Genomic DNA, 27,744 nt, shown 5'->3' on the forward strand with positions numbered 1-27,744 from the left:
TCCATCTCACTACAGCGGCTCTACAATAACTTTATGAAGACGAGAATAGTTTCTGTGCGCAAAAAAACCCTAAATAACGACTTATATAGTGATGACGATTTCAAAACACGGCATCATGAAGCTTCAGAGCGTTATGAGTCAGTGAGTCGATTCAGCGGTTCAGAGCATTATGAATCAGTGAGTCGATTCAGCGGTTCAGAGCGTTATGAATCAGTGAGTCGAATCACGATTCGGATTGCGTGACAAACTGCTGAAATCACGTGACTTTGGCGATTCAAACCGCTGAATCGACTCGCTGCTTCATAACGCTTTGAACCGCTGAATCAACTCACTGATTCATAACGCTCTGAACCGCTGATTCGACTCACTGATTCATAACGCTCTGAACCGCTGATTCGACTCACTGATTCATAGCGCTCCGAAGCTTCATGATGTGTGTTTTGAAATTGTTCATCACTATATAAGTCGTTCTTTAGTTTTTTTTGCGCACAGAAACTATTCTCGTCTCTTCTTAAAGTTATTGTAGAGCCGCTGTAGTGAGATGGACTTTGTAACTTTAGTCTTTAGTGTCTTTTAAGGGTCTTGAGAGTGTAAAGTTGAGCCAATGGAGGCCTTTCAGAGCATCAGATTTACACTAAAATATCTTCATTTGTGTCTGAAGATGAACGGAGGTCTGACGGGTGACATGAGGGGAAGTCATTAATGACAGAATTTACATTTTTAGGTGAACTAACCCTTTAAGAACCGCAGGAGCGCTCGATCCTGCCCTGAAGCGTTTCTACTAGTGAATCCTGAAGACCTTGATTAGCTGGTTAAGGTGCGTTTCACTGGGACTGAAGCGAAACTACAGGAACATATCAAAGCTCTTTTCCATGATGACGTCGAACAAAAAACTGGCCTTTAATCGTAAAAATTCAGATTTTCTTCCTCAGGATTGTGACGCTCGTAATTGCGAGCATTAAATGTGAATTGTGAGAAACTTTTCCCCTCTTTATAATTGTATTGTCCACAGCGGAAACAATCTCCCATAGGATTGACTGTAAAATAAGGCTTTGATTCAGTTTTAAATAATTTCTAAAATGGAAGATAAAAATGGTCCACATAAGAACATGAGCCAATGACTTTGACCAAAACACAATTGGTGTAGTTTCACCACTTTAATATCAGTGGAACTCATCATATAAATAGCAGAACTGCGAGTAAAAGCAATCGGCATATTTAATGGGTTTTACCGCTCCAGTAAAGAGCGAATATGGAACGGTAGTAAAAACACGACAGTCTGACAGACCATCACAGTCCACGATCAGTAATCGAACGCCTGGCTGAAGTTGCGTTTTTGACCACCTCCTCTTCCTCGATTACCACCGAAGCCGTTGTTGCTTTTGGAGCCGAAACGGCCTCTTCCTCGCCCTCTTCCTCCACCGCGGCCGCCAAATCCGCCCGACGACCGGCCGCCAAATCCGCCCGACGACCGGCCGCCAAATCCGCCCGACGACCGGCCGCCAAATCCGCCCGACGACCGTTCGCTCTGCTCCAACTCTGGAAGCTCTGTAGCGACAGCGAGCTGCCAGCACCGGCCGTCCTTCCATTTCTCCTGCAGAAAGACAAAAACCAGCCGAGTCAGCGAAACCAGGAGCGTCTGTTGACAAGCCTCCATTAGTGAAACCCGAGAGCCGCGAGTGGCTTGGGAAACAGGAATCAGCTGGACGTTTGTACAGACACGTCCCTCGAGAGTCGCTTTACAAACGACTCCAAACACACAAGAGCGTCTTCATACCTGGATCTCTTTCAGGTTAGCGGCTGGGACGTCGAAACACACACCCTGAGAGAAACACAAACACAGGACACGTTACAAAACGCATTTTCCCATGCAGGAAATCAAGCACATTTCTTCTGAAACTCCTCACAACAAAAAGTCTCTGCTAATACAGCTTAAAGGGTTAGTTCACCCAAAGATGTAAATTGTGTCATTAATGACTGAGCCTCATGTGGTTGGACACCCGTCAGACCTCCTTAAAAGACACTAAAGACTAAAGTTACAAAGTCCATCTCACTACAGCGGCTCTACAATAACTTTATGAAGAGACGAGAATAGTTTCTGTGCGCAAAAAAACCCTAAATAACGACTTCTATAGTGATGACGATTTCAAAACACGGCCTCATGAAGCTTCGAAGCGTTATGAATCAGTGAGTCGATTCAGCGGTTCAGAGCATTATGAGTCAGTGAGTCGACTCACCGGTTCAGAGCGTTATGAGTCAGTGAGTCGATTCAGCGGTTTGGAGCGTTATGAGTCAGTGAGTCGATTCAGCGGTTTGGAGCGTTATGAGTCAGTGAGTCGACTCACCGGTTCAGAGCGTTATGAGTCAGTGAGTCGACTCACCGGTTCAGAGCGTTATGAGTCAGTGAGTCGATTCAGCGGTTTGGAGCGTTATGAGTCAGTGAGTCGATTCAGCGGTTTGGAGCGTTATGAGTCAGTGAGTCGATTCAGCGGTTTGGAGCATTATGGATCAGTGAGTCGATTCATGATTCGGATCGCGTGTCAAACCGCCAAACTGCTGAAATTTGCCGATCCAAACCGCTGAATCGACTCACTGATTCATACCGCTCTGAACCGCTGAGTCGACTCACTGATTCATAACGCTTCGAAGCTTCATGAGACTGTGTTTTGAAATCGTCATCACTATATAAGTCGTTATTTAGGGTTTTTTTGCGCACAGAAACTATTCTCGTCTTCATAAAGTTATTGTAGAGCCGCTGTAGTGAGATGGACTTTGTAACTTTAGTCTTTAGTGTCTTTTAAGGGTCTTGAGAGTGTAAAGTTGAGCCAATGGAGGCCTTTCAGAGCATCAGATTTACACTAAAATATCTTCATTTGTGTCTGAAGATGAACGGAGGTCTGACGGGTGTCCAACCACATGAGGCTCAGTCATTAATGACACAATTTACAGTTTTGGGTGAACTAACCCTTAAACTCCATTTCAGTGATCCTTCAGGACATCGAGCGTCTCAAATCTGACGGTTTTTAAATGTGATATATTAACAATAATAGTTGACTAAAGCACAAGAAAGCTTTACAGTCACTACTTTTTCTCCCAGCAATCTCTTGCATTTGATGCTTATATTGTCCGTAGACGTTTGAAATGCAGTATTCTCCATTTAACAAACTAAAGTGGCAGCTAAACTGATAAACTGAGTATTATTTTCTCTTGTGAGCAACATTAATTTTGATAAAATGATTGTCCTTGGAGAATAAATGTTCCTTTACAGTTGCCGTATTTAGGCGAGGAGCGACCGTTAAGTCGTCTATGCTAATAACTTTTGAACCATAAGGACTAGAAAAAAAAAAAAATCTTGGCTCAAGATGATTCGATTGCAATGAAAATGTTTCCACCATTTTGAATTTCGAACTCCTCCTAGACCGTTGCTCATATTTATGTAAATTGAACCAGATAATTTTGCTGACACTAAAGTTATGGAATTCAAGTTGATCCGTCAAACCGTTTTCTGATTAATACACGAATGAATTTGACGAATTGCCCACCACAATGAACGTGAAGCTATAACGGCACTTTACTGTATTCTGACTAAACTCGTGTGTGTGCTATAACAACCACGACCTGAGGCTACTGACACGGTTTCAGCACAGTGCCACCTAGTGGTCCGGAGATACAACTAAATTATAAAAAAAACCCAAAAACATTGGTGCAGCATACTGAGTCGAACGATATCCGATTTTCCCATGTCGGCCATTTTGACGCATTGGCCTATCATTGCTAATCTCATTCTTCGGCACAATGCCTTGAAGGCACTCCGTTTCAGGGCAGCACCACCTTGTGTTAAATTATGAATTTAAAAAATAGTTTTTGATTAGTTTTGCCTGGTGTAATGTCTCCTTGGGTCAGGCCGAGAGCATAGATACCCATTTTACCATAGTCAGTCAAACTTCCTGGGCGCCATTTTGATCTTTAAAAACACTTTTTTTTTTAAACGCCTCCTAGACCATTGTTAAAATTTTCACAAATATTGAATATTATATCCACTTCAGACCATGCCAACAAAAAAACATGGAATTCAAGTCAATTCGCCAAACCGTTCTCAGTTTACTCGCCAACAATTTCGACTAACAGCACGCAAAAATGGAAGTGAGGCTATATCTCCGCAACGCTTTAGCATATTCTTATCAAATTTGGTGCATTTTAAGACAACCATGAATTGAGTACCTGTACAGTTGACACAGTGCCACCTAGTGGTCAGGAGATATGGATTTTTTTAACTTCTGAACAGTTTGAGCAAATATCACGAGACTGGTCTCTTAAGATTCAGTGCAGCGTGCCTGTTGTAATGGAACTGGTCTTAATGGATTCCACAGGTCATGCCAAGAACATAGATACCAATTTTGCAATAGTAGGCCCAACTTAGCCTTTTTAATTCCTCCTATACCGTTTGTATGATTTTCACCAAAACTGCATCAGATCATCTTCAGCCCACGCCCAATAAAAATTACTTTATTGTAAAACTGTTCTCGAATACCACATCAATGAATTTGATGGCATGATGCCAATCTGAGGTCTGATACTCATTGTTGGAGTTGGTCTGATGATGCTCGCAGCTATATCTGTATTTGAAAGCCTATGAGAAGAGGAGCGAGCACCTTCTTGCCCTTGAGGAAGGTCATGCGTCGGATGTGGTCGTCGATCTCCTCTCCCAGATGCTCCTTCAGTCCGCGCCAGGCGAAACCGATGTTGTGCATCTCTTGAGAGCAGCTCAGCACCATAGTGGCGAATCCCTGAGAGAACAGGACAGTTTACAAACCACTCATGAAGATCTGTCTCACACACTCCCATCACTGGATCTACAGACGGACGAACTCCTCCACTCAAGGCCTGGTCTAATAACTGTATTAACTGAGCTTTGGTGCATTAAAATCAATGTTTGCAGATGCTGTGCATTACTGACTGAACTTAGAGCAATATTTGCAGATTTTATTATGTACTGGTCTAATATTTCTAACACATCTAGTATTTGCTTTATGTTGTACATACACTACCGGTCAAAGGTTTGGAATTATTCAGATTTCATAATGTTTTTGCAACCGTTTTCAACACTGATAATAATCATAACTGTTGTGTTGATCATCAGATCCTCATATGAGAATGATTAGACTGGAGTGATGATGATTTGATCACAGGAATAAATGACACTTGACTATAAATATATATATTCACACAGAACAGCTGGAGGAATATTACACTGATTTACTGGAGTTATGATCAGATTCATGAGACTCTTTCAGAAACATTGATAATCTGAATTACTCCAAACGTTTGAGCTGTTGTAAAGCGTGTTTAGGTGATATAGTAGGCAGTGATATGGTGTGATGTGGCCGTACAATGTCTGAGCTGATGAGCGATCTCTGCTCGAGGCTAGTGGCTCCTGAGATGTGAGCTAGCGCAGCTGCTAGCGCCTCCACCGCCCCGCGCGCCTCGATTAGCTCATGCGCAGCCTCACGGAAATACTCCACCGCCGCCGGCGGGACAGAGTCCAAGAACCTGTGAGAGACACACACACATGAGGCGGCCACACACACACACACACACACGTTCCTCACAACAGCCACATCTCTCAGAACATTTAACTCGATATGCTTTGAATTGTCATCAACACCGCCTCTGCTCAAAGCGAGTGTCAGTGCATCAGAGGCTAGTGCGCATCATGAGCGTCTCTGACCTGACGGCGTCTTTACTGGAGGACTGGACGATATCATTGGCCGTCGGGACCCCGACCCGTTTGAAGGTGATTCCCTGAAGGACAGGAACACAAGAACTGGTAGAGTTAGCGTCACACATTAAACAGCCATCATTTGCTCGACTGACAATATCACTGCGCCGCTGCACTCATGCTAACGGTCTAATCAGATTCAATGATCTATGCTAAGCTATGCTAAAAGTGCTAGCGCCAGACCCGGAGATCGGCTGAATGGATTCGGTCAAACAGTTTAACTCTAGGAGAGTCGGAGAATGAGCCTATTTTCAGAAATAGTGGCGTGTTCCTTTAAGCATCAAACTGCTGTAAAAATTTATCAAATATTTCTCTCATTTTTTTTGCATAAATCTATTAAATCAACCTCAGTCCTTTTTTAAAAAAACGAACAAACTGGACTTTAACTCTTTAATTGCCAATTTCATAAATGATGTCAGTGATTTGGGGGGGGGGGGACACACACACTCACTAAAAGACTTATTTTCAATATAAAATGTAATTGCGGACTGGATTTTTTTTAACCTTTTATCACAGTCTTGGACACAGATCAGAAACAACATTGGCTTTTGTGCAGCATCACATTTTTATTTTATTTCCTCCTTGTGGCTGTTTTTGCCCCATTGCTCCATTTTAACCACATTTTTTAATTGCAACGCCATGACACCATAAACTCATGCATTTTTGATGGTTTTCCCTGTTGGGAAGAGGTCAAATTTATAATTTTCTTAACCAGGTGGCATCATTAATTAGATAGGACTGTGCAAAAATAAAAAGCTTAGATTCTGGCTTTTCTATGGATTTCTTGATTTAAAAAAAAAAAAAGTTCAGTAGTTTTGATCAGGACTGAGGTTGATTAACAGATTTATGCAAAAATTAAAAAAATCTGATAGATTTTAACAGCAGTTTAATTTAGTGGATGTTTTCATCCACAAGGGTAATGAAAGGCTAGTGAATTTGCCCACAGTGTCCCCAGGGTTAATCTAAAGTGTGCTAGTTTATTTACATTTCACAATCTTAGAAAGGCTCATCATAACTAGTCATATTAAAACACACACACTGAACAGAAATCAAAGATCTGTGAGAGAAGAAAGCATTTGGATTTATTTTGTCAATGACTTTAAAGCAAGTAGTGATTTTAATGTCTGATCTCACGTGTGTGTGTTGTTTTCCGCAGGATTTGTGTGTTTAGCGTGTGAATGGCGTGTCATCTCACCGCTTTCTGCTCCACATACATGAGCTGGTTTTCCTCCTTGCGCTGGTAGAAGCAGATGCAGACGCCGGTTCTCCCGGCTCTGCCAGTCCGTCCGGATCGGTGGATATACGACTCCACATCCTGCAGAACCGCACCAGATCACGCGTTACAACAGGGAAGAGAAGCCACAGCAGAATCCAGCACAGGCTTCAGACAGCCACTGAAGTACACACTATAATAGCTTTAATTATATCTGTGTGTTTAAATGATCCAGCGCAATAAAAGCAGGATGGATTCTGATTGGCTGTCAATGTTTTTATCGATAATCAGCTGGAAATTCACCAATGGACATCATTCCTCTGTGTTGTTATAGTTATGGTCTGATTTTTAGGGCGTTTTCACACCTGCCTTCTTTAGTCCGGATTTTCTGACTTTTCAGTTTGGTCCGAATCAAAGTGAACAAAGGTTCGGTTCGTTTCTAGTGTGAAAGTATTTTCTGTACGGTTCGTACTTTCAGAGCATTTACAGGAAGATCCTGTTTATGTTTAAATATTATGATGTTCTTTTTAAATTCAATCTAGGCTACATTGATTATGAAAAGTGAAAAGATGCGCAATATGTCAGAAGACAGAAATGATTTTGAAAGAAATTGTATGATTTTGTGTAGAAAGCCTTTCTTTAATGTGAATTTCGTATAAATTGTATCTTAATTTTAATCAATGTTTAATCAGATAATTGCCTGGATTTAATAAATAAGAAGCAAATAGTCTATAGCAGACCATAATGGCGGGAGCGATCACATGCTTTACACATGAACTGGAGCGTCTCAAATTAACCCAAACTCAGCAGATACTGCCTCACAAACATAAGAAATATGTGAATATAAAGCTTGAAATGTCCACTTTTAAACGTAACGAAAAGAAAATAGTCAATGCGACTGATCAATAGTGGCAACGATATGCGTCCGTTCATTCACTCTTGTCAAAGACGCACGTCTGTTTACAAACCAATCAATGTCCAGATGCCGCCCACATGATGATGACGAGTGGACACAAGAATAGTATAAAATGTATTATTGTTACTATTATTATAAATTACTAATGCTACCACTACTACTATTATGAACATTATTGTTGTAACTACCACCACTGTTATTATTACTACTAATATTAATACTATTATTATTATGAACATTATTGTTGTAACTACCACCACTGTTATTATTACTACTAATATTAATACTATTATTATTATGAACATTATTGTTGTAACTTCCACCACTGTTATTATTACTACACTAATATTAATACTATTATTATTATTCTACATCACGAATGTTTCTACAACAATCACTCTTATTATTATCATGAATATTATTATTACTACTACTAATACTATTACTACTATTATTATTAATACCATTATTGTTATTATAAATTAGAAATGTTATCACTACTATTACTAATATTATCATGAATATTATTGTTGTTACTACCACTACTACTGCTACTATTGTTGTTATAATTATTGTTACTATTATGATTACTACTTCTACTACAACTCTATTTCTATTCTCTTTCTCTTGGTTTTTCTTTTGTTCTCCATCTCTTTTTCTCTCTCTCCTTCTCCCAGAGGTTTTGGACCGAGCCATTGCAGCTTGATGCAACTTTGTAATGTAATTGTTTGTTTTGTCTGTATTCCTTTTGTTTTTTTGTTACAACGTGTATTGTTTTGAGCATCAATAGTAAAAAAAAATTAGGGCTGTCAAAAGATTAATCGCGATTAATTGCATCCAAAATAAAAGTTTGTGTTTACATAATATATGTGTGTGTACTCTGTTAATTATTATTGATATATAAATACACACACATTCATGTATATATTTAAGACATATTTGCATGTATATACATTTATATAATCTATAATACATATAAATGTTTTATATATAAAAAATAATATTTTTTTTCTTAAATATATACATGCTTGTGTGTGTATTTATATATAAATAATAATTAACAGAGTACACACACATATATTATGTAAACACAAACTTTTATTTTGGATGCGATTAATCGCGATTAATCTTTTGAAAGCCCTAAAAAAAATTAAAATAAAAAGTGTCATGTAAAGCTCTTTAGTGCGCTCGCATAATTGCAATGTGAAACCAAACCAAAACTAACCGAATGTATAAAATGTTTCAAAACATGAACTTCGGTTCGGACTCTCAGGTGTGAAAACGCCCCAACACTATAAGTGTATTGTTGCTCTACGGGTCGTGATTTGATCAATGTCTGCAGTATAAGGTGATGGTGGAGCTGGCGTACGTTTGGAGGAGAGCACTGAATGACCAGGTCCACCTCAGGGATGTCCAGGCCTCGGGCCGCCACATTAGTGGCCACCAGAACCTCGAAGGTGCCGTTCCTGAAGCCCTTGAGCGTGATCTCTCTCTGCTTCTGGGCGATGTCCCCGTGCAGCGTCTGCGCACTCTGAAGAAGAGGTCACAGGGGTCAGAGGGGTCACAGAGGTCACAGATACCCCTTCTCCACCAAGGCAGTGCTAGAGCTAATTCAGAGCCAGTGCTAGTCCCAGTTCATAGTTGGTTCGACTGAGGATTCTTCTAAGAACCGTTTGCTTTTCCACCTGCTGAGAGCCACAACAGAGCCATGTCTTACGTCACTGTATCCGCCTCATCTCTCTCAGCAACGCTAGCGAGGCAGTGTTGCCATGTCAGCGGTTTTGCCGCAGGCTTTTTTTCATGTCCGCGGGTTGAAGCGACCCCAATTATGTGATATTTAGCCCCGGGAATGCAAATTTTAGTAGGCAACCATGCCAAAAAACACACATTTTACCCCCAAATGTGATTTTTACTGGGGAAGCCCCCCTGAAACGCAATTGGGCTTGTTTTGAATAGCAATTGGGCGGGTTTTGTTGTGAAAACCTGGCAACCCTGGGCAGCGAAACACACACACCAGGCTTGTTCGAGATGCATCGGCGCTGCGCAGACCGATCCACGTATGATAAAAAGCGCATGAGTGAATCAGAAGCATAAGGAGTCGTTTGCTCTCGCTGGACTCGTTATCATACTGCGATCGAACAAGCCTTCCATCAACAAAGCAAACGTTGCGTTACTATTGATTCACATGGCTTTACGATCCTACATCAAAACAACGAAAACACAGCGAATCCAACGCATTCATGCAGATCGCCGTAATTTGTATACAGGGTTCCCACTCTTTTTCAGCAACCATTTTCCAGTACATTTTCAATTTTACTAAGGCGGGAATAAAAGACAAGGATCATGCCAAATATTGCTTTCTAAGTCTTTAAAAGCCGTCCAGTTTATCGCCATTACTTAACAATCCAGCATTTTTCAATATGAGCTCTTAATCATACATTATGACTATGGAAGCTTGTTTACACCACAGAATAAGAAAAGGTAATTGAGACTTTTTTTCTCGCTATTCTGACTCTCTCGCAATTGCGAGTTTACATATTTGTGATATAAACGCGAAAATTGTCGCGATTCTTTTTTCCTCAGAATTGGACTTTATAACTTGCAATTGCAGTTCAGATCTCACAATTCTGAGAAAAGAAGTCAGAATTGCAAGATATAAACTCGCAACTGCGCAAAAAAGTCAATTGTGAAGAAAAGACTTGCGAGTTTATATCACGCAATTCTGACTTTATAACACACAAATGTGACTTTATATCAAAATGATGTGATTAGTTAGCAGCTTACGAGTTAACATTCACTGCATACATTAGAGCAGTTATAGCATTAGCTATTAAACATCATTATTCAAATACTACTCACACACATCAAACTCAGCATTCATGAACATGTGCTTTCTGCAGCTAGCGCTAATTGTTTGGCCCAGCGATAACTCTTAATACTCGGCTAAAGAAATAACTTTTTCCCAGACAACAACAAGATTTTCCAGGACATTTTACATTTTCTCTAATTTTCCAGGTTTTCCAGGACGAGTGGGAACCCTGTGTATAGACGGAGATTACAAACGAGCAGCAGCTGTTAGCTCCATTAGCTGCTAATTCAACAATGGCGGATCTCCAGTGTGTGTTGGTCTTGTTGACTCCGCCCCCAGCGCCTGACGGAATCGGGTCTTACTTCTAGCCCTGTTCTAGCCCAGCAATGTTCTGGTGCTACTTAAGAACCACTTCTCCTGGCTCTGAGCTGGGCTTTGGGTGTGGAAACACAAAGAAGCGATTTGAAACTAGGCTCTGGCTCCCATTCTAGCTCTAGCTCTGCCTTAGTGGAGAAGGGGTAAGATGGGTCAGAGCTGTACCTGTTTGATGGAGGTGCTCATGGACAGCTCTGTGGCTTCTCTCTTGGTCTCGCAGAAGACGATGGTTCGGCCGTGGCTGCCGCTGTACACCTGGATGACATCACCGATGACCGACGCCCTCTGAGACCAGTGACAGGTGATCGCCAGGTGCTGCACACAAGAGCTTAAACATCAGCTCAACTTTATATAGCGCTTTTAACAATGCAGATTAGGGTTGGGTATCGTTTGGGGTTTTTTCGATTCCGGTGCCAAACCGATACTTTTAAACCGGTTCCGGTGCCTAAACGGTGCCTGAACCGATACTTTTAAACCGGTTCCGGTGCCTAAACGGTGCCTGAACCGATACTTTTAAACCGGTTCCGGTGCCTAAACGGTGCCTGAACCGATACTTTTAAAACGGTTCCGGTGCCTAAACGGTGCCTGAACCGATACTTAAAAAAAAAAAAAAAGGCCACAAAACGAGGTGAATGACATTAAATGGCTTTTTATTTATTTATTTTTTATTTAAATTGAACCATTTATTAAAAGTTTAATGTATACTTAAATGTATGAATATAAATAAATACAAAACACAATTTACTTATTTACAAATTATAATTTACTTATTTACAAATTCACAGTAAAACCTAAGCCACCTAACCCAACTACAGCAAGCCTAATATAACTCTAAATAACACTTACAGTAATAACAGCAGTCATCTGTGTTCTTGCTCTGCTACAAACCAGCTTCGAGCTTTGTCTATATAGTTATTGATTTCAGATTCATGACGTTGGTTACCTAATAAATATCAACATTTGGTCACAGCATTAAGAGCTGATGTCCCAGATATTGCTTTAATTTACACTAATGCCAAGTTCGCCAACATTAGGTGTTTGTCGGATAACGTTAAAGGGATAGTTCACCCCAAAATTAAAATTAGCCCATAATTTACTCATCTTGGGTGTGTATGACATTCTTCTTTCAGACGGATAAAATCTGAGTTAAATTACAAAAGTCCAGGCTAATCCAAGCATTAGAATTGGATTCATAGTTGCTCTGTTTTTGAAGTCCATAAAAAGTGCATCTGTCCGTCATATAACTGCTCCAGCGGCTCTGGGGTGTTAATAAAGGCCTTCTGAAGCGAATCAACGCGTTTGTGTAAGAAACATATTCCTATTTAAAACTTTATCAAGTAAACTTTCGGCCTCCGCCTTCCTTGTTCAATGTTTGGAGAAAGTGTGTAAAGTTCTCCTGCGGATGGAAAGACTAACGCTCAGGTCATGATGTCACGAACACATCTGGAGTTTCACTTTCAACATTCAACACTTTTACACAGAAGGCGGAGGCCGAAAGTTTACTTGATTAAGTTATAAATATGGATATTTTACACAAATGCATCGATTCGCTTCAGAAGGCCTTTATTAACACCCCAGAGCCGCTGGAGCAGTTATATGACGCACAGATGCACTTTTAATGGACTTCAAAAACAGAGCAACTAATAATCCAATTCTAATGCTTGATTAGCCTGGACTTTTGTAATATAACTCAGATTATATTCGTCTGACAGAAGAATGTCATACACACCTCGGATGACTAGAAGGAGAGTAAATTATGGGATACATTTTTGGGTGAACTATCCCTTTAAGAGCTGATGTCCCAGATATTGCTTTAAAAACATCCTATCTGAGGGTTACCTCGACTGTGGTGGCGGCTTTCTGGGTCTTCTTCCCGATGAGATCCACATGGATGTACTGAGGACGCATGTATTTCTTGGCCACGTCATAAACCCAGGACGGACACGTGGCGGAGAAGAGCAGCGTCTGCGGTTTGTCCTCTGCGTCTGAGAGGGAGAGTCCAGAGAGAGGTCAGTAAGAGTGGGTCAGAACCAGGGCTGAACGATATGGACAAAATTTCATATCTCGATTTTCATGCCAGATATCTCGATATCGATACAATACGATATGACTACGTGTTCAGTGAAAACCAGAATCTGAATTAAAATGTGTTTGATTTAAGCCTACATTTCAAAAATTTGTGTCGGAAAATGTGTTATTTTTAAGCCTTTGGCACATACGATCACACAGGTGTGATCAGTCTAGGCTGGGCCTGGAGCGGATGATCAAGAGCATCACATGATCAAATGTTGAATTTAGCCAGAGACAGGCGCGCTCAGAGCTGTCATATAGCACAACTTTTCACTGTTTTCAACCACATACTGTTTATGTTAGGTTTCAAACACATCAATTCACATAAGTACTAAATAAACAATACATTTAGAGTTTGTAAAATACACACTGATGTCTATGAAGAGGTAATAATAATCCTTTCCATTATAATTCGACACGTTTTATTCATATCAGATACACATTGTGTAAGTAACTTCAATGTTTACTCTATTCTATTCCCACTTCACCAGCCACTTACTTTTAAGTATTTCGGGAGAAGTGGAGGAATTCACGTGTTGTAAACATAAGAGGTTGTAAATCCAACAGATGCGATTCAGCTCAACTAACGCCATCGTTATAAAGGTGTTTAAACAACAATATTCTCCCACTTGCATGTACTTGACAATCGGAACACACATTTGTGAATATTCTGAATAAAAAAGGAAAAAATTACAAAAGCAGATCATCATTCATTCAGCGCTGTGTCACGTGACAAGCAATGACACGTCACCATGGAAACGCCCCCCCCCCCCGGCTTTAGCGGAGCATTCAAGGGCACTCGCCGAACTGATGTGTGTTGTGACGGCCAGAGCGCGGAGAGGGGAAATCTATATCGTCTATATCGTTGCTTTTTCCGATAGTAATATCTTGAAAGTTCATATCTAGATATAGATACGATAACGATATATCGTTCAGCCCTAGTCAGAACCACGGCCCGGCCCGCTGGAGCACCGCAGGACTGGGGTACCTTTCTTATAGGAGGCAGACAGGATGTCCTCCACCTGCTCCGCGAAGCCCATGTCCAGCATCTGGTCCACCTCGTCCAGCACCACGTGTTTGAGCTGAGACAGGTCCAGCTTGTTGTTCTGCAGATGGTCTTTGATTCGGCCCGGCGTTCCCACCAGAATGTCGATGCCACTGCGGATCGCATCGACTGATGCACAACAAGTTATTATTAAATGTGTCAATGAACAAACGGTTTCAATCATTAGTGTAGGGCCCTATGATTTCCGCGATCACGGAATTGGCATATTAACACGGAATCTATTGTTAACGCGGAATTTCACATATTTGGAATGAAATGCTGTTTTGTGTGGGAGAAGAACGAATGTCTGTGGAAAATGCAGACCGGGGGAAGCAAATCTGGGCGACACAACCCCTCCCGTCATTTCAGCTCCGCCTTCACAACAACTAGAGTATGGCGAAGCGGCTCTGCTTTCATCGGCGGAAACGTTAAGAAACTCAACGCTAAGCCCTCAGAGCCGAGAGCAGCTCCCTCGCGGAGTACTTGTGGTTTTTAATGCACTTTAATGCACTGTATGGAAAATAATGTCTTAAATGAACTTGAGAGGAAATGAGATGCGCGTCTGATTCACATCATGTTTGGCTGAGGTTGATCTTAAAGTGACAGGAGCACTGATAATGTCTGTCATTAATGTTCAAAGAACAACAGGAATAGAGAAGATTGTAGCTTTAATGATGATTAATCTATATTTCACTTATTATTTATGCTGTTAATAAAGGTGTTGATAACTTTATTCAATTTCTGTGTAGGCTATGTCTAACAGGGAAGGCCACAGGTAAATATAACATATTATAATGGGTTAATGTAAAGATTGTTTTAAGTTCAATTAAATTGAAAAGTTGTTATTTTTTAAAGCCTAATAAATGTTGAGATTGGCAGCGTTCGGTTATACTGTAATGTAACGTCATCAATGTTTCATAGAGACATTAGTATCAGTGATACTGGCCTTCATTCATAAAAACATGCCATTACTACACACATTTAAAATATGCCGTCTTTAAGTTGTTTTTAAATTAACATGGAGAGTAACTGAAATTGCTACAATATCAAAATATAAAAAACTCCAATGTTTTTAATTGCAATTAATCATGAATAATTACAGAAAAAATGCAATTAGTTTTTTTTTTAAATGATCAATTCACAGCACTAATATTTTGTTGAAGAGCTCAGAGTGCAGTGTCATGTTGCAGTATTTGTCCTGAAAAGTAAATGTGATGTTTGTTACCTCAATAAATTTAAGGTCATTCCTATTTTATGTTCTATTATATTAACATTAAAAACACTCTTTTTACGACTAAAATAACAGTTTTAGGGTAAAAGGGTAAAAGGTTTAGGGTAAAAAAAACTGAATTCCCAAAAATTAAAACAGAAAAAAAAGATTTTGGGAAAAAAATAAAACTGAATTTGGGAAAAAATAAACCGGGTTTCATAGGGCCCTACTAGTGTGTTAACACAACTCCTACTTTGCGGGTTGTAAGAGCTTCCTCCGTAGAAGCATGTGACGGAGAGTTTCTTGGTGACGTCCTTGAAGTCTCGGGTCACCTGAATGGCCAGTTCACGGGTCGGGGTCAGAACCAGCACCTGACAGGAAACAGCACATTAACCCAAACTCTGTTTGACACGTTCAACATGTCCTGATCAGAGCATCCCTAAAAACATGTTCCCATGTCATGGCATCTAAAGCCCTCCTCTCCAGCAGGACCCATAATGCACTGCGCTGATGTGAGTACCTTGGGCGGCCGGCCTCTCCTCCGCTCATCTGTGGACTGCAGTTTCTCCACCAGAGGAACGGCGAAGGAGAACGTCTTCCCTGTGCCGGTTCTGGCCTGCCCGATCAGATCTTTCCCATCATACACTGCGTTAAAGGTCTTCACCTGGATGTCAAAGAGGTACGAGACTCCACGCGCTAAACACACACAAACACGTTCACCACATCAGTAGATTCACGCAACTACACTGGAAGATAAAGATGGTCATATATACTCCAGTTAGGGTTCTATACTAATGCTGGCAACAAATCCCACATTTCTGCCACAATACCATGGTTACGGTCCTGCAGTGAATCATGGGAAATGTTGGAGATTGTATGATTGAGTAGAGTTACCCTGCAGGAGTTTGATGGTGTTGGGTGAGATCCGGAAGTTGGAAAAGGCTCCTTCTTTCTGCTCGGGGGTCTCCTATGAACACACTGTAAGACTGAAAATACTGGTTGAGGCCCTATTCTGAGACAAAGGGTCCCCACACAACCTCACTTCCACAAACTACTAATAACTCACACAGGAATATGGTTTAATGTGAATGTTTTATCATTGACTGTTATGTTTTTGGTGTCATTTGAAATGTCTCAAAGTGAGTGGTACAGATATCTCATATCCAGATAGATAAAATAAAAGGTAATAAGGTTTTAAGAATTTATGGACAACTGACTTAGAAAAGAAGGTGGTTATCTCAAGCAAATGTTCACCAACCCCCATTAAGGTGCGACCACTGCATGTAAATTTCTTTTGTTAGCACATGTTTCCATGTAAAAGAGGTCTGGCTATTTAAGGAGATGCAGCAGAGAGTTCGAGGCCTTTCCTGTACTTGAGGTCGGCCCGTGAGGCTGGGAGAAAGACATCTCTCAGCCTCATGTACTTCTTAAAGTTGGGTGAACATCTTCTCTTTACTTAATCCTGAGCATTTGATGTTTTGTATCGATTATCTTTGAATTGATAATGGAATTGGCATGATACATTTACCTGACATAATAAATTGTTACATTTGATTATTCAAACTGATTTTGACTTTGTTCACTTGATGGTTAAAAGGAATAGTCAAACATTCGCTCACTTTTAGTGAGGCACAGATATTTTTAAAACCTTTCATTTATGGAGTCAGATGAAATAAACGAGTAAATATATGATTAATATATGACAAATTTAACCAACCAATACTTTGCATGAATAAGGACAGAACACGTGTGACCTTCCCTGTGTATTGGCGAACCGGCAGATTGGACCAATTTCACGGGCCTTACAAAATGGTGACCCCGACGTGATCTCAAAACAAAGCAGTTTCACGAGAAACGTCCTTTTCAGCAAGTATTGGGATTTTAAAATCAACAAGAGGTTTTGAACATCTTCTCTTTCTTCCGTGGCTGTGGTAAGTCAATTTTCTTTGCATTTTTAGAAGTGTTGAAGAAATGTTTGCATTGTTTACGGGTTTGGAATTAAAACCCTTTGTTTAGAAGCGTGAGGCCGCAGCCAGATGAAGAAAGATTAGATTGTAAAGATCTCCCTGTTTTGCCGAAGCAACAGGAAGCGAAACCTAAAGTGAGAATAACATCTTCCAAATAATTAATAACTCGATGAAGAGCCGAAAAAGTAAAGCCTAAAAGTTTTAAAATCAACCGCATGTTTTCCGGCCATTGTTGTATCTCGGCTTGTTAAAGACAAACCAGAAACACGTGAAGAGAATGAGCAAACTAACAGAAAACAGAGAAAGAAAAATCTAAGTTTGTAAACGATCGGAAAACACGTGATTTTATAAATAAAAGGCAGATCGATGCATTGTTTATAAAAATAAAATTTTGGGAAAACAGGATGATATGATTTACAGGCTAAAAACGCTCAAGGCTAATGCAAAATTCTAGTGTCAATGCTAAGCCATGCTGCGCCCAAGGCTAATGCTAAATGCTAAGCCATGCTGCGCCCAAGGCTAATGCTAAATGCTATTGTCCATGTTGTTTTCAAAACGCTCAAGGCTAATGCTAAATGCTAAAACCATGCTGCGCCCAAAACGCTTAACCCCTGTTTTGTGTCACTGGCTGACTGGGAGGGAAAGTCTCCATTTGCATGAATTGTATGAAACAGATATTAGAAGTATCAGAAAAGCACATAGAACACAATTTGGTTGTTTGTGCTACAACATGCACATAGGCTAAGTTAAAGTTTATTCTTTAAACACAGGATTACTTTACTGTAAGTGTGGTTGAAACACTTAGGCAAAGGTGATATAGATGTTGTATTCTATTGGTTTGCTGTGGGTGTTTGGAACACTTAGGTAAAAAGGTTGTAGATGTTGTATTCTAGGCCATGTGTCCTGTGTAAACTGAATTAAACACGTGTGTCAACAGATATTCGAAGTATCAGAAAATTGTGCTTAACACATCAATAGAACACAATTTGGTTGTTTGTGCTACAACATGCACATAGGCTAATTTAAAGTTTATTCTTTAAACACAGGATTACTTTACTGTAAGTGTAGTTGAAACACTTAGGCAAAGGTGATATAGATGTTGTATTCTATTGGTTTGCTGTGGGTGTTTGGAACACTTAGGTAAAAAGGTTGTAGATGTTGTATTCTAGGCCATGTGTCCTGTGTAAACTGAATTAAACACGTGTGTCTATCTGAAAACAAAACCTTGTCATATTCAACGTTCCAGAGACGCGTCAGAGAACGTAACAACTCTGAATTTTGAACAAAAATCATAAATTCTCACGTTTGAATTTATTCTGAATTACTCTGAGATTTGTTTTTCCCAAATAAGATTAATGGATTCGTATATTGCTACAAGGGTGCGTCAGAGGTTAGCGACGGCTAATAACTGATATCAGGGAGTGTGCGGGCGACTCGGATGAGGGGAAGGGTTAGTCTGACTAGGTTAACCTAGCTTGGACGCTTCCGATGACTTCGGTTCTAATTTAATGATAATATTGAATTGAGTTCTTGAAGGGCATCCAGGGAGCTATATAATATATCTTTGATTGTTGCGCGTGTACGGCAAAGTCCTAGATATTTAGCCAACTGCCTCAGCTCCTGATCTTCGGAACTGACCACTTGTTAAGGAGACCTTGGTGAGGAACTCGGAGCGATATAGTTTCCTAAATTGAGCGGGTAAAATACAAATTAAAAAGAGTAAATAGAAGAATCAAACGTTAAAATAGCCATTTAAAAAGACTAAATGAGAAGAAAAGGTTTTTGAAACCTAGAAAAGAAAAAAGAGAAACAGCGAATGTAGATCTTATAATTATATTATAACTTGAATTATAATAAACATTATATTACATTCGCCGAGCAGGACAATAATTGTAGAAGTGTGACTTTCGTCAATTCGAAATCGTCAATTTCTGAAACAGAATTTCGTTTGTGTGCTACCCAGTGCCAAAAAAGGGTAGAGGTCTGCATTTATTTTTCACCGTTAAAAAACACGGCTAGAATTGTGGCACAGGTAATAGCAAACAATTGTGCAACAACTAAATGTAATATAATAAACAATTCAGACTTGGTCAATGAAACTAGGTTTCATGTGACATCTGGAATTAAAATGGCAACTTACATGATAATGGAACAAGTAAAAGAATTCCACACGTCTGAATTTAATGCTTTAAAATATTGGAATTATCTGTGGTTCGCTCTCCTCTGTTTTCTGTCTCAGGCTTACTTCTGCAAAATGGTGGAGTCCACCTGGAGCAAATCCATGACAGCGGAATTGAGACTCGGGAGATGGGTGAAAAGACATTATAAAAGGCCTTTTCACACGTCACACTGTCACATCACTGCATAAATATGGCCTCCCAGTTTAGAACTGGATCGAAATTTGCAACACAATTGTTATAGATTAGATTCCACCCATCTCCTAGACATGAACACTGAACACACCCCTCCATCACTATACCCTCACAGCATCATCACCTGGGGTAGACCAGATAGCTTCACACACACAGGGTGGAGTTGATCTCATGATCATTGTCTAACAGAGACACAAAGAACAGCATACGCTATTCACAACAAACTGCCAACTAATGTAACACACACACACACACACACACACACACACACACACACACACACACACACACACTCTGACATTCTAAAAAACACTCTCACACAAAACCATTGATTGGTTTACACCGACCACTTGCTACATTTCTGAAACTTATTTTGATTTTAATTTTGATTTCTGCTTATTTCTTTGAGTAATTCAGAAAACATTTCTGAATCTTTTGATTTTAATTTCTGAAACTTATTTTGATTTCTGCTTATTTGTATATTGTCCATTTTACTCACAACAATGTTTTTGGACATCAATTCAATTGAATCTCTATGTTTGGTTAGACCAAAATTTAGCTGACACTCTTCATGAAATGTTGATTTAACCCAGCACTGGTTGATTTGTTAGAATGCCATTTATTGAAATATTTCTAGAAACAGGATAAGAGCTTATAAGATCTTCCTTTGTCCTTCATTGACCCACTATAGGAGTACTATTGGAATGGTAATTAAAAATCAGGTAATTAATGAGACCAAATGTACCACTCACATTTGCTGACATGAACATGGTATTTTACATTGAACATGACATGATTTTGCATTATGCATTCCTATGCATTTCCTTACGACTGTAAGTTCATATATGTGCTCAATCGTGAATCGGACATTTAAGATGCTTTTCAGGTGTCAAAGGAGAACCCCTTCATCCACTGAGGTCTGCCCAGACCACCGTACCGCTGGAGGTGACAGGATGGGTCGAGGAGGGTCAGATCCTCATCGTTGAGAAGGTGCCAGGGAAGCGGAAGTTTCCCCATGAAGGAATGACACGTTAACTGATCAAGTCACAAGAGGTCCAGATTGACTCTATGAACTTTGCTCACGTCACAGGAATACAGGAAGAGAACCTGAACGCATCCATCCACCTGCCGGACTCAAGCTATACACCTGGTGAGAACAGGTGTACTGCAGGTGAACACAGCCCACTGAGCTTCTACAGATGCCAACATTGCAAAAACAATTTTTGTGCTGCATCTTCAAGGATTATAACAAACGTCTTACTGTGACCCCGTAAGTGTTCATCAGAATGTGACCCACGGGATCAAGGAGGGAAACTGTAAGACTGAAAATACTGGTTGAGGCCCTATTCTGAGACAAAGGGTCCCCACACAACCTCACTTCCACAAACTACTAATAACTCACACAGGAATATGGTTTAATGTGAATGTTTTATCATTGACTGTTATGTTTTTGGTGTCATTTGAAATGTCTCAAAGTGAGTGGTACAGATATCTCATATCCAGATAGATAAAATAAAAGGTAATAAGGTTTTAAGAATTTATGGACAACTGACTTAGAAAAGAAGGTGGTTATCTCAAGCAAATGTTCACCAACCCCCATTAAGGTGCGACCACTGCATGTAAATTTCTTTTGTTAGCACATGTTTCCATGTAAAAGAGGTCTGGCTATTTAAGGAGATGCAGCAGAGAGTTCGAGGCCTTTCCTGTACTTGAGGTCGGCCCGTGAGGCTGGGAGAAAGACATCTCTCAGCCTCATGTACTTCTTAAAGTTGGGTGAACATCTTCTCTTTACTTAATCCTGAGCATTTGATGTTTTGTATCGATTATCTTTGAATTGATAATGGAATTGGCATGATACATTTACCTGACATAATAAATTGTTACATTTGATTATTCAAACTGATTTTGACTTTGTTCACTTGATGGTTAAAAGGAATAGTCAAACATTCGCTCACTTTTAGTGAGGCACAGATATTTTTAAAACCTTTCATTTATGGAGTCAGATGAAATAAACGAGTAAATATATGATTAATATATGACAAATTTAACCAACCAATACTTTGCATGAATAAGGACAGAACACGTGTGACCTTCCCTGTGTATTGGCGAACCGGCAGATTGGACCAATTTCACGGGCCTTACAACACACACAGCCGTCAGTGGACAGCAGACACACACACACACACACACACACACACACACACACACACACACACACACACACACACACACGTCAGTGGACAGCAGACACACACACACACACTGCCCCTGCCCCTAAACCTACCCATCACACACACACACACACACACACACACACACACACACACACACACACACACACACACACACACACACACACACACACACACACACACACACACACACACACACACACACACACACACACACACACACACACACACACACACACACGTCAGTGGACAGCAGACACACACACACACACACACACACACACACACACACACACAGCCGTCAGTGGACAGCAGACACACACACACACACACAGCCGTCAGTGGACAGCAGACACACACACACACACACAGCCGTCAGTGGACAGCAGACACACACACACACACACACACACACACACACACACACACACACACAGCCGTCAGGGGACAGCAGAAACACAAACACACACACAGCCGTCAGTGGACAGCAGACACACACACACACACCTTCTCAGGGTCGCTGTCCGAGTCTTCGCTGGATGGTGTGGGTGTGTCCGCTGGAGTGGGAGCTGGTGTGGGTTCAGTCGTATCTGCTCCGTCCATCTCCATCTCCACCTCCGCCTTTACCTTTACCTTCTTTTTCTTTTTCTGCTGTACAGTGATGTCAGCACATGACACGTAAACACACACATTTATACACACAAACGAAAAAAAAAGTTAATTGTGAGTTTATATCTGACCATTCTGAGAAAAAAGTCTGAATCGCAAAAAACTCAATTGCATGAAAAGTAAAACTGAAACTCAAAATTGCAAGTCGTCAGAATTGCGAGAAAAAAGTAAAAATCGCAAGTTATAAACTCTAAATTACAAGAAAACGTAAAATTGCGAAAATCTCAAATTTGCAAGGAAAGTAAGAAATCAAAATTGCGAGAAAAATGTAAATCTCATTTAGGGGTGTGTCGGAATATATGAATATTCGATCTGAAATTAATATTCAAAAATTTAAAATACTATTCAAATTTTACTACGTTTTTAATTTTACTGGCCGTAAACGCAGTGACTTCACGATAAATCCACAAACTCTCAGTTATTGAGATTGTTCAATGTTATGAACCGAATGAAAAGCGTGAGATGTAAGGTAAGCTTGTAGTGTAGATTACCATACATTTGTTCAGACATGGTGACAACTTGATGAATAAAAAAAAAACAACAACATTATTTTCTCAAAATAACGTCATTTAAATAAACAAATATTCAAAAACAATATTTTCGGAAAATGCCCATCCCTAATTGCTAGATATAAACTCATAAATAGCAAGAAAAGTCAGAATTGAAAAAAATCTGAATCGCAGAAAACGCAAAAATTGCAAGGAAAGTAAAAAAAACAAACTCAATTGCGATAAAATCATAATTACGAAAAGAAAAGTAAACAATGCAAGGAAAAGTCAGAATTATGAGAATCTCAAATTTGCACAAAAACAAAACAGCACTAAAAAAAAAAAATTCAGAATTACGAGAAACTCAAAATTGTGAATAAAGTCCGAAACTGTGAAACTCAAAATTGCAAGAAGTCAAAACTGCGATAAAAAAGAATGGCGAGATAAGCGTCAGTATTGCGAGAAGAGTGGGAGCTGTGGGAAGCGGAGGATCACCTTGATGTGGGCGGAGTCCGTGATGTGGGTGGAGTCCGTGATGTGGGTGGAGTCCGTGATGTGGGCGGAGTCTGTGTTCCCGTTGGCGTCCGCAGACTCCGCGATCTTCATCCGCTCAGACTTCCTCTTTTTAGGAGCCGGTGTCTCACACTCCTCCGCCTCTGCAGCCTTTTCTTTCATCTTCTTCTTCTTCTTCTGGAGGACGAGAAAACACACAAAGCCATAAGAATCTGAGGCTCCTCTGGGCTGAACGCTTCATATAAACACACACAGGCGCGCGCGTGTTAATTTTATTAGACCAGACGAACAACCTTTTTTTCCATGATGAAGGCGAGGCTGCTCCAATCTCCAAAAACACAGACTAAAGGTCCTTTCACACTGGACGCGATTTTGACGCGCGAATAATTCGCGCAATGGTTTTATTTTTTGATCAGCTGTTTGTGTAATGAGAGCTTTCACACTGAACGCGAATGTGCTGCGGCGAAAAAACTATGTTTATTTTTTTCGTTTCGATGTCGATTTTTTTTAACCCTCGCAGCGTCAGAAAAGGCTTAAACCAATCACATACAAGGAAACAAAGGTGACGAAATGTCCAGTTGATGTCACTAGCCATTCAATCAACATTAACCTTTGCCAGGTGTCGCATTTCTCACGAGATTACAGCTGTAGTTGTGTTTACAGCTGTGCAGATGCAGATGTGTTTGCCCACTATAGGCTACAGATATTATAATCAATACATTGATTATTTTATTTTTTTAATCTAATTGTGTGCGCGACTATAGAAAGTGAATGTGTTTCCGTCAGTACGACTGTGGCACTTAAATGTTTACATTGTGACTCAACTGGAAACACAGCCGCTCCGGATCGAGCCGTTCCTGAAGAGTGTGTGTGTGTGTGTGTGTGTGTGTGTGTGTCGTCAGATGCGCTGCTACCGTCTCTGTCTGGAGGAGCTCCTCAAATTGTCCCACGGACATTTGTAAGTTCGTAACCGGCCATGATGAAGTTTTAGCTCCTGTAGAAGATTCGCATCCTCCCCTTCAGACTCTGTTCTTTAAGACTGAGGGCACTCAAAACCTTCTTCTCTGTCTTTTAAAGAAAATTAAAAGCTCGTCTCCACTGAATGATTACGTGTCCGTGTTTCTCAGAATGTTTTGTAATGTTGGAGCTCTGAAACGTCGCTAACTCGCGTCGCGGCTGGTGTGAATGGTTTTAACGCGAACTATTCGCACACAAAATATTCGCTTTTTCCGCTTCGCTTTTTCGTTACGCGTCCGGTGTGAAAGGGCCTTAAGACTAAATGAACATGCATTATTGTTGACGAAAAAAGACGAGACTAAAATGTTTTGCATAAAATAAAAACTGTGATAAAATCTCTTCTTTCCATCAGCTTCACTGAACAGGCGTTTGCAGCAGCTTCTGGGAAACAGCAAGTGTGCAGTGATTATTACATCAACCATATTTACAGCATCATCTTATTATGGAGAGATGGAGATGTGTGTTTACATTAATGTTAAAGTTTATCTCGTATTCAGCCCTCAGGTATTCCTTACTAATCAGTCACACTCACTCATTGGTCATCAAATGTAACTATACATCTGAACTATTTATAAAATTAATAGCCTATATATTAGTTCAATAATATTTTGAGGAGATCTTTTACTATGTGCAATAATCATGGTCCATTAATGACCACTTCACATATTTTTCTTCTAATATTTTTCTTATTTATATTACAATTAGTGTAGTAATTAAGGTTAAAATAGAGAATTCCAATGCAAAGAGGCAAATTAGAGTCATTTTGTGGATGGAAAAATAATGTTAATCTGTAAAGCCATTACTGGAGCCGGTGTGGCTCTTTAATAAATATATATGTAGTCTAGTTGCTCAAAACGGTATTGCAGATCATAACTGCTGACTTATTTGTGAAATTTTAAAATGTTAATAATAATGAATGCAAGCAAATATAATTTAACACCCCAAAAAAGTTTAAAATAGTGCTAAAAGGCAATCTTATTTTCCCTTATATGTACAGTAGGCCATATGAATTCATACTGAATCAAGATGGAAATCGATATTTGTGCCCATCGTCTCATAAACTAATGCTGATTTTAGGCATATATTTTATGTAACTTATTTTGTCACACAATATATTGAGTTTTCTTAAATATGACTATGGGAATAAAGACTACATTAAAACCTGCTCCTCATATAAAGTGACTGACTCTACAGTCATATGGGTTTATTTTACTCTTTATATCAATATAGTTCTAACTCAAATGTAGATCTGGCCTTACATTGTTCCCACAGCAAATCAATAAATCATTGAGTTAAATTAAAAAGGCCTAACGTTACAGTAGAGCAGCAATACAGAAACATATACACATAATGTCTTATAGACAACATTATAGAAACTAAACACTTCCCGTTAGCATGGAAGCTCACTAGCAAAACACACACACGTGTTCATATGGCGCACACACACACACACACACACACACACACACACACACACACACTACACACACACACACAAACAGACAGACAGACAGACACACACACACACACACACACACACACACACACACACACACACACACACACACACACACACACACGACAGAAAGAGTGAGAGAAAGGGCTAATCTGAATCTGAAGAGCTGTAATGGCGCGTGTTCGCGTCGCCGTCCGTTAAAGCGCTCGTGCCCGCGGACGCGTGCCCGGTGGCTGTTCTCTGACCTTCAGCAGCAGCAGGCCGTTCTCCACCTCCTCCATCTGTGTGTTGGGCTCGGTCTCGGGCAGCAGCTTCGACGGCATCTCCGGTGTTGCGGCGCAGATAGACATGTGCGACCGGACGGGGCTCACACACGAGCGAAAGGACCGAAGCCGGAAGCGGCGCGCGGGGAGAGGAAGAGCTCGATGACAGAGGGCTCGAGGAGGCGGAGCCGTGTTTACATCGCGAAGCTTATTAATGAGAGGAACTTATTAAAAATGCTTATAAAGGTAAAATAGATTAACCGCTGATGAAGACGATTAAAAATAAAACTGCAAACGACTGAGGTGTTATTATAAAAAAGGCGATGACCAATCAGAAAACACTTCCGCGGTGTGGTTGACCTATCGGAAGGAGGTTCGGTGAAAGGCCCCGCCCTCGGCGGATCCCGCGTTTGTGTTTATTTCTTGTGTAGAATCAATGCGAGGCTTTAAACGCGCCACGCTGTACGGAACGCCAGACGCGCCAAAAAACATGTGAAAAAAAGAGAAGCTTTTCACGCAAGACAATCAGAAACCAAATAAGTATAAAAATATAATCTTATATAGAAAGATTTATAGATCTTATATTCATCAAAGAATCCTGAAAACTGTGTTCAACACTGATAATAATCATAAGTGTGTGTTGATCATCAGATCCTCATCAGTGAAGGGTCATGTGACTCTGAAGACTGGAGGAATGATGTAAAACATTATTGAATAAAGGTGACCCGTCAGCCGTAAAGAGAGAACAGTTCAGGTACAGAATTTGAATAATCAAAGATAAACGTAGATGTTAAAACTAGCTACATAAGTCAGTGGGTGTAATATTTTGGTGGTGCGATCACTTTAAAGCGATACTTCACCCAAAAATGAAAATTCTGTCTTCATTTACTCACCCTCAAGTTATTCCAAACCTGTAAGAGTTTCTTTATTCAGAAGATATTTTGAAGAATGTTTGTAACCAAGCAGATTGAGCAACCATTGACTACCATAGTAGGGGGAAAATCTAAAGGCCATAATGACTATAATGTTATATTCAAATGTTAATGTTAAAATATTTTAGATGCACTAGGCTGTTCCAGCGCATATATGCCCATTGAAAATGAAAGCATTTTAGTGCAATGCAAATACATTAAAGAACCATATGTGTGTTCTACTGAGCATTAGCATGTGTTTCATAGAGCGGGAGATTTGATGACTAGTTGCCTATAAATATTATAAAGGTGCAAAAACTCCAAATTCAGAGGAATGTCATCAATAACCTTTATTGGAATGTAAATTTCCAAAACGTTAACTGCCAAAATAATGTGATATTGTTTTATTTCAATACCAATCAAGGTTGATAAGTACGCACATCCACTTAGCACAGTCAAAACGCATTAATGGTTGATTT

At 40.1% G+C, this 27,744-nt stretch overlaps 1 protein-coding gene across 3 annotated transcripts; it reads right to left on the bottom strand.

The window, feature by feature from the left end:
• Nucleotides 1–1,142: 1,142 nt before the first annotated feature.
• ddx21 (DEAD (Asp-Glu-Ala-Asp) box helicase 21) lies at nt 1,143–26,492 on the bottom strand. Of its 3 annotated transcripts, none has more exons than XM_079842326.1 (16): nt 26,337–26,492; nt 23,601–23,795; nt 22,456–22,599; nt 16,312–16,384; nt 15,938–16,113; nt 15,671–15,788; nt 14,151–14,336; nt 12,932–13,077; nt 11,258–11,407; nt 9,278–9,439; nt 6,975–7,094; nt 5,729–5,802; nt 5,391–5,550; nt 4,653–4,787; nt 1,778–1,822; nt 1,143–1,594 (listed from the first exon to the last, which is right to left on the bottom strand). In XM_079842326.1, the coding sequence occupies exons 1-16, from the start codon at nt 26,439–26,441 to the stop codon at nt 1,304–1,306; spliced, it is 2,280 nt and encodes a 759-aa protein (XP_079698452.1). In that variant the 5' UTR covers nt 26,442–26,492; the 3' UTR covers nt 1,143–1,303. The 3 variants fall into 3 exon arrangements, with proteins under 3 accessions (XP_079698452.1, XP_079698451.1, XP_079698453.1); XM_079842325.1 differs by having other exon boundaries at nt 22,456–22,596; nt 26,337–26,484; XM_079842327.1 differs by having other exon boundaries at nt 23,601–23,792; nt 26,337–26,470.
• Nucleotides 26,493–27,744: the final 1,252 nt, after the last annotated feature.

Source organism: Gobio gobio (assembly GCF_949357685.1).
Source record: "Gobio gobio genome assembly, chromosome: 18".
NCBI classification, from domain to species: Eukaryota; Metazoa; Chordata; class Actinopteri; order Cypriniformes; family Gobionidae; genus Gobio; species Gobio gobio.